This window comes from Drosophila suzukii, chromosome 3 (assembly GCF_043229965.1).
Source record: "Drosophila suzukii chromosome 3, CBGP_Dsuzu_IsoJpt1.0, whole genome shotgun sequence".
Classification (NCBI taxonomy): domain Eukaryota; kingdom Metazoa; phylum Arthropoda; class Insecta; order Diptera; family Drosophilidae; genus Drosophila; species Drosophila suzukii.
In genome coordinates, this window is record NC_092082.1 from 73888800 (window position 1) to 73909270 (window position 20471).

Sequence of the window (20471 nt, forward strand, 5' to 3'; positions counted from 1 at the left end):
TCACTATGATATCATAGGATCTGTTTAAAAATTGCTAAAGAGTATTTCCAGCCAAGATTCACCTTCTGAATTTCTACTTAAACCTAAGAGAGCATACTAATTACAAAGAGTACCTGTCCCAAAGAGATCTCTTGCTCTACAATCCAGAATAATGTATTTCCCCTTCTATGGTAAACACTACTTGGACCTACGATATTGATTATTTACATGTAACAATTACGGAAAGTGAATCTGGTTTTTGTGTGCCAATTATGGGCCGTGTAAATACAATTAGTTATGCTAGACTCTGGGCTTGTTTTTGTTTGGCTCACACAAATATATATACATATACCAAGCTAAACGCTAACTAACTGGATGTGTTAGCGCTTTTTGGGCCCTAACTCAAGGTCAAAACTGGGGGCTTCATGCGGCATTAAACGGCCTAATTGGACAGACGTGCCTAGAACAATTTACTTGCGACAGAAAAAAGAATTCAGGGGAACAATCTGTATAATAGAGAGGCAAAATATGCAAAATTAAAATTAAAAAAAAAAAACACTTTCGCGTTCGCGGCGGCAATTCAAGCGTAGCTCGAACAAATGAAAGTGAAAAGAGTTGAAAAACCGCATAGAAATAGAGGTAGGAGTTGGCAGCACTCGTATCTATGTGGGCCACAAGTCATTTCAATTTCAATAATGCTGAGTCAGTCCAGAACCGGGAAACGATCGAAAGGCAGCAGAGTGGGTTTTTGGACTGCCTGATCAGAGCAGCTGGTATTACTTAGCCCCTGGGTCGGAGGAGTCAGGTCTTGAGGCCCATTTCGTCTGGCTCTTTGACCGCCGTACCGATTAGTCATTTTAAAGAGTGGCCCGGACAAAGGCCGCGCCCAAAGGATTGCGATTTATTGTTGTACAGTGGTTCCTCGCAGAAGGAATAAGGAAGCAGTGAGAAAAGATTTATATTTTTGCGAAGATAAATTTATCACCTTAATATACATATACCTTTACTCCTCATTTTGAAATTTCAAATACTTAAACCCATTTCTTATAAGCGTAGGCCTCCTAATACATAAGTATTCTTACAGATAATAAAGTATCATTCCCTTATGATTATACATTAAAACTGGATTTTATTTTTAAATTTTATATATCTAAGAAAATTTCACAAAGTTTTTTATAAGCATAGGCATCCTAACTAAGAAGTATTCTTACAGATAATAAAGGAATGATATACCCTTATAATTGTTAGTAAAAAATCGATTTTTTTTTAATTTTGTATATCCAAGAAAACTTTACAAGGTTTCTTAGTTACATTTTCAAAACATCGGAAGTTTTGAAAAAAAAAGTACGAGTATATTGGTACATGAATTCTACCCTTTAAATTTTTAAGGTTCTTATGAGTTTGCTTACACGTTTAAAGAACAGAACTGAACCTATGGGTCTAAAGTCGACCTAAAATATCTTTCACAAATCCATATTTTCTTTATCTTAATTTTTTATTTTCAAGATACTTTGATATTTTTTTTTAACCTAAGAATTCCTATTCACCAGCATTCACTGTTTACAGTTGATGGTTTCCCTTTCTTCTGTTTTTTTGGCGCGATGTCCAAATTCGGATTGGCAACTACCTGCTTGAGAGGTGAACAGGGGTTGAGGGTTGCGACTGAGGTTCAGATGGGTTCGGGTGGAGGATCTGTGGCACAGGACAGGTCTGAGTGGTGCCACAGTATAGCGCTTATAGCTCTATGCAAAAACCAACCCTCGCGCCAAAAAAATCCATATAAAAACCAGGCACTTGAAGGGGGAACAATGCAGTTGGAAATGTGTGAAAGTCCCTTCTTTTTCGATTCTTTCCCAAATCTCCCTCTGCCAACACCACTTTTCCAACACCCATTTGCTGCGTCATTTCCACCGAAATGCGTTTCAGCTTTAGTTATTTTGATTTCATATATAGCTGCGCTGATTTTTCCCTGGGCATTATTTGAATGCATGTCAGGGAGTGTGTGCTGTGCGTGTATATTTTTATCTTTTAGATGTTTTCTGGGTACGTGTCTGGGTCTACTGATGGGCTACTTTTCCGCCGTCACTTCCGCCGAACGCAGCTTGTCTGCGGAAAACTCAAGCTGTTTTTCCTGGCTGGCAGAAATTAGTTTATGGCCCACGTACCATGTAACCCAGAGGTCGGAGTGCAATGAAAATAATGAAAAACAAAAGAAACGGAACCGATCAATGGAACTGTCGCACGCGCTGCTGTCCATGAGGTTAACTGCTGTTTTAGTGCCGAATTACTGGAGGGAGTACGAGATACAATGCCCGGAGAGGTCTTTCGTCTGGGCTGACGTCACGTTCGCCTAATTAATAAATGAGCTCATTAAAGAGACCCCTCATTTCTCCTTTCTCCATTCTCCTCCCCCCGTCAGCTGTTTTTCTTTTTTCAGTTTCATGTGTGCAATGTGCAATGTGGATTTCTGCCGGGTTGCGCGTGGCAACAGCAGCTACAGATATGGTTGGGTGAAATGTATCCACCAGATACTTTTCAGTCGACGAAACTTTTCACATGTTCAGAAACTTTAAGACTTAGAGCAAACATTTGTTACAACTCTTAGAACAGATAGAAGATTGTTTACATTTGTTAAAAAGTATCTTAAAAATGATTTAAATCTACAAAAAAAGGGAATAATAATGTTATTTTGAGGGTAACCACATTGTACCTAGTTTATCTAAATCCCTTAAAGTAGAAACATTTTTAAAATCTTTATTTTGGATCTGAGAATTTATTAACGATACCCTTTATTATCCCATTTAAGCTTATAAAAATACAAAAGGAGACTTTGAATGTGTCAATTATGCTGAAATCAGTGCGTCATGATTGGTGACTCATAATTAAGTAAATAAGTGGGGGAGTTTTGAAAAGAAATACAAGCCCGACATTATGATATATTGTTTACAAGGTGTCTCTAATTACCTGAAGTACTGCATTTCAGTGATTTTCCATCTTTAAACAGAACAAATATGTTTATTTATGATTAATGAGTGTTGATATCTTAAGTAACTAAATCTGTATAACAAAAAAAGAAGGGGAACATGGAAATGATAAATAAAATATGAGCGCAATATTGGATCAGTTGTTATAAAGCGGTATCTTTTTCCCCCTGTAGAGTCAACGAATGTCAGCTATTTTTAATGCGCGAATGCGTTTTCAGGGGTTTGTAAATATTTGTACATATGTGCCGTAGGGATTTAAATGGAAAGTGGTGAGGAAATGGGGTTTTGCTGCCTTTGAAATGCCTCACAAAATCGGCGCCGCACTCATACATTCACAACCTGTCCCGCTGCAGTTGCTTTCCATTTTGCGTTTTTATATTTTTTGAGGCATCTGTAAATTTTGCGCCAATTTCTGCGGCTGCTGCCGTTGATGTGGCTATATGGATGTGGATGTGGCTATGTGGATGCGGCTGCCCTCATCATCGGTGCCTCACGGATACGAATACGAATACGAGTGCGAATACCTGCTGCTGGTAATTTTGAGCACAAATTTTTTGCGCCAAAACCAAAACCTGAATCTGACACAGCCCGGTGCAATCGCCCTCTCTCTTCCCCTCCACCGCCCGCTCCATATCTGCCTATCTCTCTTCCCGTTTCCGCACTTGAAATACATCCCCATTTACACTGGAAAAAACTGGCAAATCTATATGTTTTTATCCTTGAAATAATACAACAAATTATCACAATTACAGTTTTTACAATCCATTTCAAATGAACTTTTAAGATCTTTTACAGTACGAAAAACAGACTGATTAAATGATGGTCAAAACTTGAACTAATCATTAATTAAAAATTTCAGAATTCAAAAATATTATAAGCAGAACCGTTGATAATAATATAAAATAACACAATGTCGCAAAAATATGATGATCAATAGTTAAATGGATATTTATTTTACATTGAATATAAAATATCCAAATATTCGATCTATGCATACAATTATGTATTTAAATCTTATTGAACTCACTAATATACAAACAATAATAGTTTTAATAAAATAAAATTGATTAAGTTTTAATAAAATCTAAATATTATATCAAATCATAAATCATACATATCATATCTTTAATATAAGACACTTTGGTATAAAATCGTTTGATTTAAGATCCTTTGATATTAGAGATCCCTAAGAAAGGTTCTCCATACACCTCCAAATTTGATCCCAATTTCTCCCAGTGCACTTCCACATCCTCACACGCGTTCGAATATCTCGTTGAGCTGCTCAAGCTGGAACAAGTGCTTTGCTTTTTCCTTTCTCCCGGCCCCGAACACCGTCTTGTTTTCCTTTTTCTGGTTTTGTTTTTTGAGCAGCAGCCGGAGAATCGGAGACGCAGACGGAGCCGGCTCAAAGAATTCTCGTTTTGAGCCGCCAAAAGTAACATCTGCTCCCCAAAAAGCATAGACAGTCCAGGAATTGTCGCTGTCCGCTTTGGGTTTCCTTTTTTTTAAGCTCTTTTTTTTGGCTTTATTATGGCCTTGCCCAAAACAAAACACAAAATGAAGCGGGGAAAAGGGTTGAGGCATGCGGTTTTATGCAGGGTACTCGGGATCAAATCAGGAACTTTCAGAGGGGCGATAAACGCGTATCAATTGGACACTCGAGAGATAGAATTACACGTTCCCGTTCCTCATCGTTTATAAAGGTTTGTAATTAAGGCCAGGTCTTGATTGCTTTCATTGTCCTCGATTGTAATTTCCTCAATTCAGACGGATAAGAAAAGAAAGTTCTTGGGAGGGAGGTTTTTTAGTTCTCTTTTTTTATTGATCAATCAATAAAGTAAGTTCTACACTGTATTTTTTATAAAATGGAAGTATATTTCCTTGGAGTTTTCAAAGATAGTTCTTGGGGGTTAATCTTATAGAGACACCAAGATATTTTAACATATAAATTCAACCCAAAGATTTTAAATATATTTTCTGTTTCAGTTTTCATATATAATGTAACATGCTGGGTAGGTAGATATATTTGGGGCTTAGAGTGTTCTTATTCCCCCACTTAGGCCTTGACATACCATATAATCTCTGCCTTAGGATCGCTTATTTCAAAATAATACCCAATAACAATGAATCATCTTTAGTTATCACCCAAAGTGATATGACTTTTTAAGGGACATTACCAAAGTATTATGGTGAGACTACACAGTCTTTGTGATTCAGATTCTTCGCTTATGAAGTTCCCCTTATGGATTGATTGCCTTTTGCCCTATGCCCACACTCCTGCCTTCTCGACCGGGTCGCCGAGTGCTAATTTGCTTCATTTATCTTTCCTGGTTTCGGACGGACAACTGCCTTTCTCTCCCTTCTCCCCGACTGTCTGATCCCAATATGCACTACAATTACTCTACGTGACTCTTGGGCGCTTAATTGCAGCCAGCAGACTGGATGGTTCGAGTTCTGGTTCTACGTTCTGGGTTTCCACTCTTTCTCTCCCGTTGTTTTTTTTAATTCTGCGAGTCTGTCGGCTGCCCCATAAATCTCACGGGCCTCCGATTGCAAAAGAGTGTCCAGTTCTAAGCGCTGGACATAATAGATAACCCCGTAGTAGAGGCTACACAGATCTCGGGTTTTTGTGGAGAGGTTTTCCTTCGCTTTCGCCCAGCTGTCGGCGATCGTGTGACTGGGGCGAACGGGAAAGCTAATGTCTTGACCACCACCACTGACCGAGATCATAATTCAGCCGGGGAAACCTAAGACAAATCGCATGTGTAAATCGCTTTGAAGTGGGTCGTGGGCATAAATCAAATCGTTGGGTCACTTTGGCTATGCCTCGGTGGGTTGTTTTCTTTGTTGCATGCAGCACGCCAGTTGTAAGTTGCAAGTCGCGATTTGTAAGTTGCCACATGACCCACTTGCGGAATCTTATTTACCTGGGTGTGTTCGCGATCTCGGTCCGTTACTTTTCACACCCAAACTGGTTGGTAATGCGAAAAGTAGTGACAATTGTCGCTGGCATTATATTGGGGAGGGGGTTACACAGGGAAAAAATCGACTTTTAACTTGTAATAGTCCAGAAAAAAGTATTACATGATAATAAAATTAAAATATCTTTAATCTGAGTGTATTAAAATCGTTAGTATTATATTCTAGGGGACTTTTCTAGATAGCATCTTAAGCTAAAAGTAGGTTGTAATGTTAGAAAACTTGGTGAAGTAAATGGTTTATAGCCTACTTATATTTTATCATGCGGACAAAAAACAGTCCATATTGTTAAAATATATTAAATAATTCATCGGAATTAAAAAAGCCATATAATTATTAAATACCAGATTGAGATTATTTGTTAGATCTTTGTCTTTATAGTTTTTTAAGTGCCAGCATTTTGTTTTTAATAAGAAAAATCCAAGAATATGTTAAGATTTTTATATCAATACACATGTGTTGATACCCCTATTATTGTAAAATTAAAATATATTAAAAAAACTTTATTTTCTCTGTGCAGTCACTTGGAAAATGCACAAACAATAGCGACCAACTGAGACCCGCCAGCATAATAATTGATCGCTGTGGCGAGCAACTTTCCAACTGGTTTTCTTCCTGGCCCAGTGTACTATCAACGATTTTCCTTAATTTCCCACCAGTTTTATCCAGTTTTTATTGCCCGCCGTCTGGCATTCATTGTCTAAGATTTCCACCCATTTCGTTTTGAATTTTTTATTATTACTTTCCATTCGCCGCGAACAAAAGAGTTTTCTGAGCCGAAAGTTTTCCATTTTCCCCTTGGACTCGTCGAGAGTTTTTGGATGAATTATGGTCTCGGGGAGTGGTGACCCCGACCCCGGCTTGTTCTTGTTCTTCTTGAACCGGTGGTTGGTCGATTCGGCCCTTCAGAGGCTTCATTTCATATGCATTTCGATGTGAATGGACTCTATTAATGCGTAATGCGATATCTGCGGCGCATGGAAAATCAAATGAAGTGAGCTGGTCAGTGTGAGAGGCAGCCGTTTTGCTCCGCCTGTCGCAGCCCATGATGTTGATGTATCTTTGTATCTTTGCATCTCTGAAGGCTGGACCCTCTGCATCTGTATCTTTTTGTAATTTTGTGTAGATCGCAGCGCACTAAGCTGACAGCATCTGGTCAAAAACTGACGGGGCAAACTATTTCTGGCATATTGCAGTTCGCGTTTAATTCGGCTAATTACATGCGATGGTCCACTTTTGTGGTGTTTCGTGGGCTGGGTGTTTGTCAGCTGCCCAAATATTTCGCCCTCGACTGTCAAACACCCCGCATTGCATCACCCACTACTGCACAGAAAAGAAATGTTGGTACTCGTATTTACAAACAAAAAATATATTTTCTTTTTCTTTTTCTTTTTTCTTTTTTTTCTAACGAAAAACAAGTAAATTTTGTTTAGAAAATTGCTAAAAAAATATTTCTTCAAAAAGGTTGATCTCACATTATAATATTATAATATAAGCAACATAGTAAGCTATTTTACACTTAATTTATATTTTATCTATCTAATCTATTTCATTTTATTTTGAGTATTTTTAATTTGAACACAACTTTTTTTATATAACTAAAATTTACTTTTAATAAGCCATAACTTTTTAAACCATCTTTAAATCCTTTTTATAAACCTGATCCATAACATGCCTAATGATATTAATGATAGTAATGTAGTATATATTTCAGTTAAGTCAGTATAAATTTACTAAAATATTTTAGGTATTATCGAAATGTTTTTCTACATTTTTTAAACCTGTTTAAATATTTTTTTTTTACATAAAGGCAACTAACTATATTTTCTTTGTGTGTCATTTGAGTTAGACTCCCTCGTTCGCTCGTGTCTTGTATCTTGGCCCTTTTGTCTGTCAGCGGCATTTTGTTTATTTTTATCTGGTGCTATTTCAGTTCGGTTTTCCTCTTGCATTTCCATTAATTTTTGTGCGCGGCTGCTCGTTTTATTTGGTTTGGTTTTGGTTTGCATTTGCAAGCCAGCCAGGCGACTACGGTGAAACATAAATAAATATTTACCACACCCGTACCCGTATCTGTATCCGTACATTTATTTCATCTCTGTCAGCGATCACGGCTGGCTTCCTGTCTAAATAATTGCGCATCCAGCGAGTGCCAACAGATGGAAAAGGAAATGCACGCAGGGCGATAAAATTCAGAAATAAAGTACTCCAAGGAATGCACTTTGTCTAGATGAATGCATTGCTATTTATAAATTATATCGCACTATATACAACTTTAAATTAGAACTTGAATTGGTAGTTTACTGGTACTTAAAGTCTGAAAAGTAAAATAAATAAACTAAAACCATCACTTTTTAAATATTTTACATTGTGGTCTGCGACTTGACTTTTGTTTACACATAATTATAAATTTATTTATAGACTTGTTTGTTTATCAAGGTTTTAGATCACAATGCGGTTTGTATATGATTCCATTATTAACTTAGAGGTCATTTTTAAAAACGTTGGAGAATAAGGTTTTCTTTTTAAATAATTTAGATGATAGTTAGCTACATAACTATCAAAAATCATTGGTCTTTATTTTTTACTCGAAAGACTTATGTGGAAGTATATAACCCAACCTCATAATATCTTGTTACATTCCCACACTTACAAATTCAACGCAAATTGCCTTGTGGATTATTAATAGACATGCCAAGATTTTTCAATTAACGAAGCCATTATGCAATCCATTGAGTTGTATCCCCGAGTTCGATGTTTGCCCTAGTTACTGGACATATGGCCACGCATATGAATATTTGTGAATATCAATTTGTGGGGAAAAAACATACACTGAAACTAAAACTAATATAAATATATTTTAGGTATGTATCAATTTGATAAAATATTTTTTTAATTAGTATAGGATGTTACAATATATTTATATACAAAGGGGTAATTGATTTCTAGAAAGCAAAAATAAATCCCTGAAGATATCGTTTTGATCTCTGATCATAATTTTTCTGTGTAAAATCGCTTGATGATCCCTGGAACGTGTGCTGTGGGCATATTATCGAATATATCCCAGACTACTGGGCGTAATGGTGTCGAGTGCCTCTGGGTGTCTGTCTTTGGGTCTGTGGCTCGAATACGTATAGGTTCCTCGCTAATCGACCGATTCTCCTACCGTTAAGTGGTGCTAAGTGCCACACAACGAAATCGGAGTCCAAAACAAATCGGAGGCTTATTAATGAGCCGGTTTTCAGCTCTCCGCTCCACTCGCATAATTAATCAGCTCAGCTATCTGACGAAATCCGCTGAATCTGCATTTGAATGATTCACACATGGGATGGTATGGTATGGTATGGTATGAGATGGGTAAAAGTCTTCGCAGATGAGAAATTTAATCAGCGGGTTCGATTTCCGCTGGCATCATAAACATAAACGACTTTTCTGGGGTATTTTATAGCATATATTAGCAGCTGAATCGATGACGTTTTCCAATCATGCGGGCCTCTCGATGAAACCCTCTTGTCATGGTTTTTCGTCATATTGCGAGTGGATTTTTTACCCCCGAATTCGATGTGCTCGTTGATTGATCTATGGGGGCGGTCGGTCCATTAAGCATTAATTGAGCGGACTTTGTGACAAATGCACTTTATATTAGGGATAAGTCTACCAACAGATGGTGTGTAGAAATATTGATATGTTATTAATTAAAATTAATTTATTACTAAGTTAATAAGATTTAAGATGTACTGCCCTTTAGGAATATCAAAAATTGTGTTCCAGATAGACACCCTTTAAAAATATATATTATCCAAATACTGACATGCAATTTTTGAAGTGGAAAATTAAATAAACTGTATAATATGATTCACTAAGATAATGATAAAATTAAATACATATAAATATGTTTAATGAACTTTATTTATATGTATTATAAAAATAATTATTCTAATAAGTGATTTATAAAAATGTATTTAAATCAAACAGTCAATAGAGGGAACATTTTATGAATATACTTTTAAAGATGTTAATTATTAACAAGTTTATTAATTTTATTAGCAACTACAAAAGTTTCTTTCATACATTCATTCCTTTTTTTTTGTATAATTTCATCCCTCCATGAAATTCAAATAGTTAACATTGCGCATAACAGCACTTGGCTAACATAACAGCACCCGATTAACATAACGTGACAAAACGTAACGTAACATGCACCAACGTAAGAAACAGCTGTTTGCCATTGTTGTGATTAATTTTCTTTAAAGAAACTCAAATTTCAATTTTATTTATAAATTTCCACTAAAAGGACACAAAATGCGACGACGTGTGGGCCTGGGAGCCATCCAGCAGCAGAAACTGGCCGCGGAGAAGTACAAGGACAAGGGCACCGACCTGCAGGAAAACCAGCTCGAGCAAATGACTAAGCAAATGGAGGTTTTCCGTGTGAAACTCGAGGAGTTTGCGATGAAACACAAGGAGGACATCCGCAAGAACTCACAGTTCCGCAAGCAGTTTCAGGAAATGTGCGCCGCCATTGGCGTGGATCCCCTGGCCTCAGGCAAAGGCTTCTGGAGCGTTCTGGGCATGGGCGATTTCTACTATGAACTGGGCGTCCAGGTGGTGGAGGTTTGCCTGGCCGCCAATCACAAGACCGGTGGCCTCATGGAACTGGACGAGCTGCGACGACGCCTAATCGCCGCCAGAGGTCAGAGTTCAGTGCACCAGGAGATCACCAAGGAGGACATCCTCATGGCCGCCAAGAAACTGACCATCTTTGGAAATGGGTAAGGGTTTTGTGACTCATAATGGGGAAAAAATGACATTAAACTTGAATTTATAATGGTTTATACATGTTTATACTACTTGTTTTTAATATCCCTGCATTTTTATAGTTTGATTCACTGTTTTAGTTCGGTACCGCATTTATAATAGATCGATCCACATTTTTTATCCACTAAGGATTTTACTTAAACCAACTGTAATGTAATGTAATTTCCAATCTTTAATTTTAGCTTTGTGGTGCACAAGCTGGGAAAGGGCAAGTACATCGTTCAGTCCATTCCCGGAGAGCTGAGCATGGAGGAGACCAACATCCTGAACGCCGCATCCAATACGGAACAGGGATGTGTTACGCAAAGTCAGCTGATGAACGATTTGGGGTATTTGCTTTACTTATACGTGAAATTCAATGTAAAGCTTATTTCTCTATTTGTACTCCTCAGTTGGACCGAATACCGCGCCCAGCAGTCACTGGACAAGGTGCTCGGCGAGGGTCTCTGCTGGATTGACAAGCAGGCGCAGGATGAGCCCGCCTACTGGTTCCCCAGTTTGTTTCCCGGTCGCAATGCACAGACCACAGTCGCCACGTAGTGATCTCATAAAATTAATTTAATATGTACAATAGTAAGCATAAAATATATCTTTGTATAACTGTAAAATCAGCGGCAAGATCTACAGAGGCTGCCTGGAGCCGTCTCCGGCGGCGCCGCTTTTCAGCAATTGGTTGTCAGCCAGCAGCTCGGAGTTCTCCTTTCGCAGTTCGTAAATGACCGATTCAAAGCGCTGCGTGATGTCGTCCATCGCTGCCCGGTAGCTGGATTTCATCTGCTTGTGGGCCACTAGGTAGTGCTCCATTTGAGACTCGTATTGCCGTTTTCTATAGGAGTAAAACATGTTTATAAGGCGATTTTATTTCTACTTGCCCTACACCGGTGCATATTATGATTTATTGTAATGTATTTTGTATTAAAGGCTTCGGAAATTTATTTATTGTAGTTCGTTTACTCACAGCTTCCCGTCTTCAGCCTCTTCGCAATGGACTTCATTGAGGGATCGCTCCAGCTCGCTAAGTCGTCGGCAGGTGACCTCCACCTCGGCCTCCAGCTTGTCGTTCTGCTTAACCACCTCCTTGTACTTGTGATCCAGGCGATTGTTTCGCGTCTCCAGCTGGTGAACCACCAACTTGTGCTCGACAGAATCCTTTTTTAGCTAAAAATCAGATAACATAAGTGAAAATTATAATAGCATGGCATCTTCTTACCTTCTCCTTCAGAGAGGTAATCAAATTGTCCTTTTGCTTGAGCTTGTTCTTCAGCTGGGCCACTTCGGAGTCCACGCGCGTGGAAGCCTCCTCCATGATGGTGCCAATATTGGTGGCCAGCTGGGTGACCTCTTCCTTGTATGCATCGGCCAGCTTCTTGGCCTCCATTTTCTCCCTGTTTGCCTCTTCGCTGAGTGTGATGGCCTCCTCGACCTTTCGCATGGCTGTGGACTCCCGCCTCGTGCTCTCCATCAGCAAATTGTGGGTATGGCTCAGCGAGATCTCGTACTCCTTCAGCTGCTTCTGCAGGCTGGACACCTTGACCTGATCCTGGCCCATGTCCCTCAGTTGGGCCTGCAGCTGCTGCAGTTGCTCACCACCGCGCTGCTTGTGCTCGTGGAGCGCCTTTATGGTCTCCGCCTGCGTGCGCAGCTCCTCCTGCTGGGCGCTCACCTTGGCCTCCATCATTTTCAGGGCCTTTGAGTACCGCTGAACAATCTAAAAGTAAATTTCGAAAATGGTTAAGGGAAATTTAGGATTTTTTGCTTGGTCTCTGGTCTCTAGGATAAACCATAATGTCAAGGCTTACTATAAAATAAAAATATTATGTATCTAAAAATATTATTTTTAATTTCTTCCTGATTTATTTACATGATTGAGTTTTTTTTTAAAGATTTCTGTATGAAAAGTTATTATTTGTTTATACTTTAATATATATTTTTGTAGGTCTTAGTATATACTTTCGTATTTAGATAGAAAAAGTGCTGTTAAGCTTATTATATTTTATTTATTTATTTATTGAAAAACTACGACATGTAAATATGAAAGTAGGTACTTTTTATGTTGTAAAAGATTCTAAAGAATATTTGTATACCTAAGGACCAGTTGATATTTAAGTTTTTAAATTAATGACATTAATACCTGATCATCCCCAGACTGTTTCAGCTGGACGCGATAGTTCCTTAGCTCCAGCTCCATGTTCTCGATGGTCCGCTTGGAGAAGTCCTGCATGGCCTGCAGGCTCTTCCGCTCCTTGAGGAGCTCCTCCACCTGCTTTTTGGCTGCGTCCAAGGCATTGTTGGTCAGCAGAAGGCGCTGCTTCATATCCTGGTAGTCACCATTGGCCAGGGTGTTCCTGCACTTGGCCAACTCGCTGGTCAGTCGGCGATTCTCATCCAGCATATCGTTGACGTGTTCTCGCATGTTGGCCTGCTCCTGCCGGAAGTTGCGCAGGTCCTGGTTGGTGTCCCGCACCAGGCGCTCCACTCCTTCGGCCATTTCACGCAAGCTGCTACTTAATGGGAGGATTGGGTTAATTGCTGGCCATATAGCACATACATATATATTATTCAATAATAATTAGGGCTACCTACCTGGGAAACGCATGCTTGTTTTCGTGTTGTGTCATAATTGTTTTTTGTCTGGTCTCACATTTCTTTGAACTGTCATAATAACACTTCAAGCTTGAAGTATTACATTGTTATATTTCTGTATCATTCTTGTTTAAATCTTAAAGCGATTAATTATTAAATTTACTTTGGGCAACTTTTCATCTATTTTCAAAATTGCAAACATATATGTTCATTTTTACATACTTTTAATAGATATTTTTAAGTTCATTAGGCATTGAGGTTTCGTAAACTTTTTGTATAATCACATATTTAAAAGGTTTTTGTGTGACAAGCGAGTACCTTTTTTTGAAAATGGACTGCATATTCACATTTTGAATGGATCCCTATAATCAAGCTAGCTTTGGAGTAGATTTCTAGATTTTTCAAGAACTTTAAGATATTTGCTTCTGAATTTAGTTTTACCCTCGTGCGGTTAGGAACCCATTCTATTCCACCGGTTCTATGCCACTGGCAGACTTTTGCTGTCCGTTGTCAATCTGTGGCCGCCTGCCACCCTTTAAGCAGGTATTACTTGTAATAAAAAACACAGGCACGAGTCCTGCCACGGCCGCTGCCCCCCGACAAGTGTCCGTTGTCCTGGGCAACGGGGCCAGTCAAAACAAATGGTGGAATAATCGGAATATGGTCATCTCTCTGTTTCAGTCACTTGCCATGCCGCTTTTCAACAAGAAGTTCGAATCGAAGCCCATTCCGGTGCGTCAGGGTCGCTGCAATATTGGCCATCCTTTGGCCACCGAGGAGCTGGACGACTTCCGCCAGATCTCCCTTACACTGGGCAACAAGGAGCTGCGTTTCGCAGACGGCATCTGGATGCATTCGTCCCGGAAGGGCGATGTGGACGACATGCTCAGGCTGAACAAGAAGTTTAGGGCTCTCGAGGAAGAGAACAATATGTGCAACCTGAAAATCGAGGTTATGCTGGATCTCCTGGCGGAGCATGCCACTGAACTTGGTGAATTAAAACCAAAGTAGGAGAAGAGGGAAATAAAGAAGACTTGATTTACTGGCAAAGGCATTTCTTATAATTAAAACCCTGTCCTTACATTAGAAGAAAAAATGGGTGTAACCATTAATGCTTAGTGAAAGAAAGATCATCTTGTGTTTCTAAAATATAAGCATAGTACATTTTAGATTTGTATACCGATTGGTTGTTATTTTAATGGGTTCTATTAAAGAACGCGAAAAAAACAAATATAAAAAAGATCCAAGTTCAACATTTTCTTAGGTATAGACATAGCTTTCTTAAAAAATAATTTCAATGCACTTTGAATCGCCCAACTATTATTTATTGTTTGAGATTTGTAAAATAAAATTTAAAACAAGGTAATTTAAAATACAAGGCGGGTATGGAACATCTTTGGTAGCTCTCAGTGGCGTCTGTTCTGTGTTATTAAAAGTGTATAACTGCTCCTAAGCTGCAATCATTTTTCTAAGGCTGATGAGTGCTGGAGGCATCGGTATTGTCTACTTCCGGTTGCATTGGAGTGTCTGCCATTATCTCGGAAAGGGTTTTTCTGAGTCGTGAATACTTCGCCTCAAACTCTAGCATGAGCTTATCCATATCCTTCTTAAAGCTGGCCATCAATTTTTCTTGCACTACCTTATAAAGGTCTACTTGATCCTTGTGCCTTTTTTTTCTGTAAAAGTTAAAAATGCTGATGGTATATTACACTTTATAAGTAAGTAGTTTTCGATCTTACAATTCAGTTTGATGTTCTACCACTTCAGAATCAGTATCATTGAAAGAGCGCTTCGCTTCAGCCTCCAATTTCTCATCGTGCTTTAGAGCTTCCTCATATTTCTCCTTCAAGCGATTTTTTTTTCTGTTAAATGACAGTAACAATTTAAATATTATATTTTTGTAGAAAAATAAGTAAAGGTCTTACTTATCAGCTTGATGTTCCTCCATATCGGATTTTTGATCACTGACAGATCCTTTTTCTTCGTCGTCAAATATGTTATTCCTATTATATTTTTTGGAATACTCCTCAATATCATCGGGACTGATCTTCAAATACTCTTTCATTATTTCCTGTTCCATCTGACGAGGATTATTAATTAAAATAGGAAGTGGTTGGCTTAACAAATATCTTACCGGACCCTGTGTGGAAATAAGATAATTCTGACTCTGTTTCAATTCGTTGTTGAATTGGTTCCTTGTTGCAGACATCGATTTTTTGGCCTTTTCAATAATGTTGTGCGCCTCAATAATGCTCTCTTCGTCCATTTCGATTGGAATATGATCCATTGTTACTTCGTATTTTGCCTGAAAAATAAACTTATTATTTTTGAAAATGCCTAGATCAACTTCGAATAAAAGCCGAAAAGCAATGAGTTCTCATGAACTCTCACGATGTGAAATGTGAAGGAAAAATACAAAGTGTACTAGATTCAAATAAAAAACATGACCTATATTTGATCAAAAAAAAATTAGTATTAATTTTTATTAAGTTCTCACAGTCCTTAAAAAATGTACAATATTAAAGTTACATTAAATAAATCAGTTAGGTAACATACATTTTTATATCAGCTTAATAAACTATACTGATTTTTCGAAAGTCGTTTTAGCTTATGGGCTCTAGAGAAATCAAATCGAATAACAAGCGCATTTGTTTATTTATCGTAAATACCATAAATATAGTTTGACCCAAAGTTACCTAATTTCGATTAAGACCCAACCACATACTTGAGATCTATTTATAAAGCCACATTAATCAGTTTCACATGCCCATCGGGGGAGTTATCAAGAGGTCTGGCTGGGGGCTTTTGTTGACCGGCCCATTGGGCATTAATTTGGATTTGTTGCGCGAGCATTGGAGCTGGTCAAATTGGTGGCATTGTTGTCGCCATTGGCAGCAATCTATAGACGCCATCAATGGTATCGCCGATTTCCGTCGTCGAGCTGCCGGTGGCTCCCGCTTCGTTTATAGGCCGCCTGATAAGCCACCACCACCCCGATAAACCCAGACCAAACCCGATCGAACGGTTTGAATGCCGTGATAAAACCGAACCCGCCGATGAGCTGCACAAGAGCTGTATAAATAGCGCTATGCATTAACATGACCTCCTCCTTCTCTAGAACTCCACTCGTATCTCACGTCCGGGGTTAGACAAATTTTCGGATAGCCCCGATAAAGCTTAGCAAGCAGCTATAGCCGCACAGCAGTCTAATCTTCGGGGGAAGTGGCAATGCGGGTAGCAGTGCGGGTGCCTTCACGGGATATGTACATAGGTGTCTGCCTAGGCCCCATATCGGTCCACTCCATCGACTACTGTATATTTACGCACCGATATTGATATGCGATAAGCAAAACTGCTTATAAAACACATTTATTTTGTTGTTCCCAGCAATTCCAGCACCTATAGCAATAGAACACTGGGAGAAATTAAAATCTATGTTGGGAATTTCATTTAAAATTTATTTGAATGGAGTGATATTGGAGTTTTTCCGGAGAAAGACTTAAAATATCTTTATTACAATACAGGTTTGTATATACTAAAATCTCAAAAAACAAATATATTTTTATAATTTAATTACTATGTTACTATTGCACTATATGATAATTATACGATATATTAAAGACCCAAAAAAAATATTTTTATAATTTAATTACTATTTTACTATCGGATTATATGTGAAATAATTTTATACACATTCGGTCTCCAGAGAATCTTGTTTGACTACACATTTTTTATAAAATCGTAATTAATTTTAACCTTAACACAAATATGGTTTGCAAAGAAAAATGTTTTTTTCTTAACAGCGATGTCAAAAAATTTAAAGGTTTTAAATAATTTATAATTATGTCACTTAAAAACCGACATTTTCATTTTGTTCTCCAATTTTTTAATTTTAAATTATTTTTTTTACATAATTTTTTCCAGTGCACTGCCCACCATGGCCGCTGCCGTCGCCTCCGAGGGGTAACACTTGTTCGAATCGTGTATTACAGTAGTTTGTTGATAGCCAGCCCCGCGAACGGAACGCGTACGGAAGAAAACTATCGCGAGATCGATGTGGCTACAATATTTACGGACCATAATAGCCAATTGCCGGGAGGAAAGCAAACGCAATTGGAGCTCCAGACGGCGAAAAGCAAACATTTTTGCAAAATTCGCAAATTCCAGTGACTAAGAACGTATTCTGTGTGTGGCATTCGGAAACCGGAGAAGCAGACCCGGAGTTCTAACTGAAAATTAAAAAAACCCGCCGTATCAGCACAGCCCACGCGATTATGAAGCCATCATCGTGTCAGTTGTCCATCCGCTCTTAGCCAAAGTGAGTGTGTTTGCTCCTATTTTGATTCCACTGCTCGGCCAGCTCGGTAAACAAATTGTCTATTAAACAATCAACTTTTCACCTAATAAATGATATCGTATAAATCAATTGAGTCGATGCCAATCAACTGGGGCAACATAGATAAATCTCCATCACAATGGGAAGAGATCGCAGATCTTGGAAGGCAAGCAAAATGCATAAACAAACGTCCTCCCATCAAAAGTGTTTTATGAGTTTTGTGTTTTGTGGTCGGGCAGAATGATCGAGAAATGATTTGGTCGTGACATTCCACTTAAGTAAATTTATTTATTATATTAGAAGGCAGGCAGAATGTTTAAGTGACAAGGACAAAGGGCTATAAAAAAACCAAAATAAATAAGTATAAAGATTATTTCTAGCTATAATACTTCCAATCAAGCTATATTAAGAAATGTATATTTCCAGTGGACATCATTAATATTCTCCAAGAATAGCCAGTTCAAAACGGAACTCTAGTTTCATACATTTACAGCCCCTCTACGCGCTTCTCAATCTATTGAGTGCCACCGAAAGTTCTTTGGTAGCCCGCCATTCAATTGATAAACGGGCATTATCGCTGCGGCAATGATTTATTGTTGCATAAATGGCACTCACTATTTATTAATAAATGAGAAGCGAAATTCTGATAATTTATATATATGGGTACCAAGGATTTGTGCCCCAGTGTTTGTGTTTGTGAGCCAATGTAGAGCACCCGTTCGCTTCAAATGGCCAAGTAAATAAACAAAAGTGGATTTTTACACTTATCGCCGACAGCGCACAATAAAATGTGTGAAAAATGTGCTAGAGCAAGTGGAAATGCAACCGCGCAGACCAAATATATAAATAAATAAATACAAACTTGGAAAGCTTCGCATGTTTGCTAAGAAATTAAATGAAAATCGATCATTTGGGAAATAAACGAATGGCCAGTCAATGGAATTCTAATAAATAAATGCCAGACCATTGTGTGTGCCCCAAACTAACTAATCAAAGTGTTCGACAGGTTCCTTTAGCGATAACAAGTGGAAGACAATGTCGCGGATATGCTAAGTGGAAATGGATCCGATGATTTGTGATCTGTGGTCTGGCCACATCTGGCTATTGATTCTCATTTGTTTCTGCGGCTTCGAACAATCCCGCGGTTTCTTTGTGGACTATACAGGTGAGTTAGGGTTACCTCAATTTCAAATTAAGTAAGGGTATCACCAGGTCATTGGGATTATTAAGAAAAAAGGTGCACTTAAATTTAGACAGCTCTTTTTTTAACACCACGTTTCCGCATTCATTCGTCAAAACGTTCAGAAGGTTAATCGCAATTTCGGGTAGCACAGCGCTTGATAAGATACTGTCAATTTGGCTTTCATAGACACAGAAAATAGTAAACATTTGCCATTGCCTTGATTGAATGGTTCGCAACCTTTTTTTATATTTTTCGCTGGTGTAGAAAACACTGAGCTGATTCAACAGAGAGCCGGGTTTGATGTCAAACTGCAGTGCAATCTCCAAGGTCTGGTCGATGAAAGTATGTTGGATGACATCAAGATACATTGGTACTTCAAGGTATTTATCGTTTTTACTTTCTATTAAAATCAATAAATCATTCATATACGCAACTCTCCTTTCAGCAATGCAGTGAAAATAATTGTCATCATCTGGAGTCTGTGGATGAATGGACTGCCTTGCCTTGCGAGCCGAGTCTTTGTCGTCCGGAACTGTGGCTCCGTAATGTAACCGAACGGTATTCGGGACTCTACAAATGCAGCATTAATCCTCACATTTGGGATAAAGCTCAAGCTGTGGATGTCCAACTGGTCCGCACTTATCAACTGGATGTTAAGAGTAAGTAATGCAGCCAAAACTTATAATTTAAAGCAGTGGTCAACAGCAGAATCAGTGGCCTATGGGATACAAAAGAGCTCTGTAGCTTTTGTTCCTGTTTCTTCTGGAGAACTCTTGTTTAATGTGATGAAACATTGGATTAACCAATTTTCTTCTTTTAATTTCTAGACACCTCGTTGGCTGCTCCAGAGTTCGTAGACTCATATCCCAACAATAAAACGACTTTGGTGGGTAGTCGGGTGGTCTTCCAATGCCGTGTCCACAGTGAGGAGCATCCCACTATCAAGTGGTTCCGCCGGCACACCTACGTGGGAACTCAGTCAGCTGGAGAGGCATCCTCGTCAACAACGGCCTCCAATTTCAGCACACATATTGTCCGGTACAATGGTCGCACATATGAGCTGCTGTCCACTGACCCCGAAAAATTGATGGCACCCCAGATATATCTCAGCAAGTTGATTCTGGACGGGGTGAGATTGAGAGATGCCGGTCACTACGCCTGCGTGGCCATCAGCTATCGGGGTCACAAGATCCGGGAGGCGTTTCTTGAAGTTCTACCCGTACAGGATGATCCGGATCAGGAGAAGGAGTACTGGTCGGACTACGATAGTGGAGATGAGGGAGTTCCAACTAGCGATCCTCGGGAATTCCTGCTGCTCTTCCTAATGCCCCTGGGATTGGCACTTCTTCCTCTAACCGTATGGTTCAGTTATGTGTTGTACAAACGCTGCTCCGATGGTCATGGTGATTGCCAGCGGATTGATTCGGATGAGGATCTGGACACGGAAAGGTGTGTCCTTGGAGGAAATTAGTACATGGTGCCAATGCCTAAAATTGTGGAAGCTGCATTACGCTTATTAAGACTTTAAATAAAGACTGTATATAGGGTTAAGGAAGTAATATCTACCATTTAAAATAAATACAAAGATTAAATATTAGCTAACAAGTCA

At 38.8% G+C, this 20471-nt stretch overlaps 5 protein-coding genes across 6 annotated transcripts; 3 read left to right on the forward strand and 2 right to left on the reverse strand.

Moving 5' to 3' along the window:
- Positions 1-10183: 10183 nt before the first annotated feature.
- Positions 10184-11368, forward strand: lsn (vacuolar-sorting protein SNF8). Its single transcript, XM_017082805.4, has 3 exons — positions 10184-10714; positions 10943-11089; positions 11153-11368. Exons 1-3 carry the CDS (start codon positions 10245-10247, stop codon positions 11298-11300), a joined length of 765 nt encoding a protein of 254 aa, XP_016938294.1. The 5' UTR covers positions 10184-10244; the 3' UTR covers positions 11301-11368.
- LOC108016181 (paramyosin) lies at positions 11298-13487 on the reverse strand. Its single transcript, XM_017082803.4, has 5 exons — positions 13344-13487; positions 12892-13261; positions 11971-12468; positions 11719-11918; positions 11298-11586 (listed from the first exon to the last, which is right to left on the reverse strand). The coding sequence occupies exons 1-5, from the start codon at positions 13376-13378 to the stop codon at positions 11382-11384; spliced, it is 1308 nt and encodes a 435-aa protein (XP_016938292.2). The 5' UTR covers positions 13379-13487; the 3' UTR covers positions 11298-11381.
- Positions 13488-13574: 87 nt separating this feature from the next.
- Cby (beta catenin antagonist chibby) lies at positions 13575-14393 on the forward strand. Its single transcript, XM_017082810.4, has 2 exons — positions 13575-13886; positions 14025-14393. The coding sequence occupies exons 1-2, from the start codon at positions 13824-13826 to the stop codon at positions 14352-14354; spliced, it is 393 nt and encodes a 130-aa protein (XP_016938299.1). The 5' UTR covers positions 13575-13823; the 3' UTR covers positions 14355-14393.
- A 253-nt stretch (positions 14394-14646) lies between these two features.
- On the reverse strand, positions 14647-16757 carry LOC108016185 (uncharacterized). Its single transcript, XM_036817179.3, has 5 exons — positions 16671-16757; positions 15478-15648; positions 15269-15423; positions 15083-15205; positions 14647-15019 (listed from the first exon to the last, which is right to left on the reverse strand). The coding sequence occupies exons 1-5, from the start codon at positions 16710-16712 to the stop codon at positions 14812-14814; spliced, it is 699 nt and encodes a 232-aa protein (XP_036673074.2). The 5' UTR covers positions 16713-16757; the 3' UTR covers positions 14647-14811.
- Positions 16758-17319: 562 nt separating this feature from the next.
- LOC108016193 (uncharacterized) lies at positions 17320-20471 on the forward strand. Of its 2 annotated transcripts, none has more exons than XM_017082819.4 (5): positions 17320-17661; positions 18676-18844; positions 19127-19242; positions 19308-19521; positions 19690-20471. In XM_017082819.4, the coding sequence occupies exons 2-5, from the start codon at positions 18739-18741 to the stop codon at positions 20331-20333; spliced, it is 1080 nt and encodes a 359-aa protein (XP_016938308.4). In that variant the 5' UTR covers positions 17320-17661; positions 18676-18738; the 3' UTR covers positions 20334-20471. The 2 variants fall into 2 exon arrangements, with proteins under 2 accessions (XP_016938308.4, XP_016938307.4); XM_017082818.4 differs by having other exon boundaries at positions 18686-18844.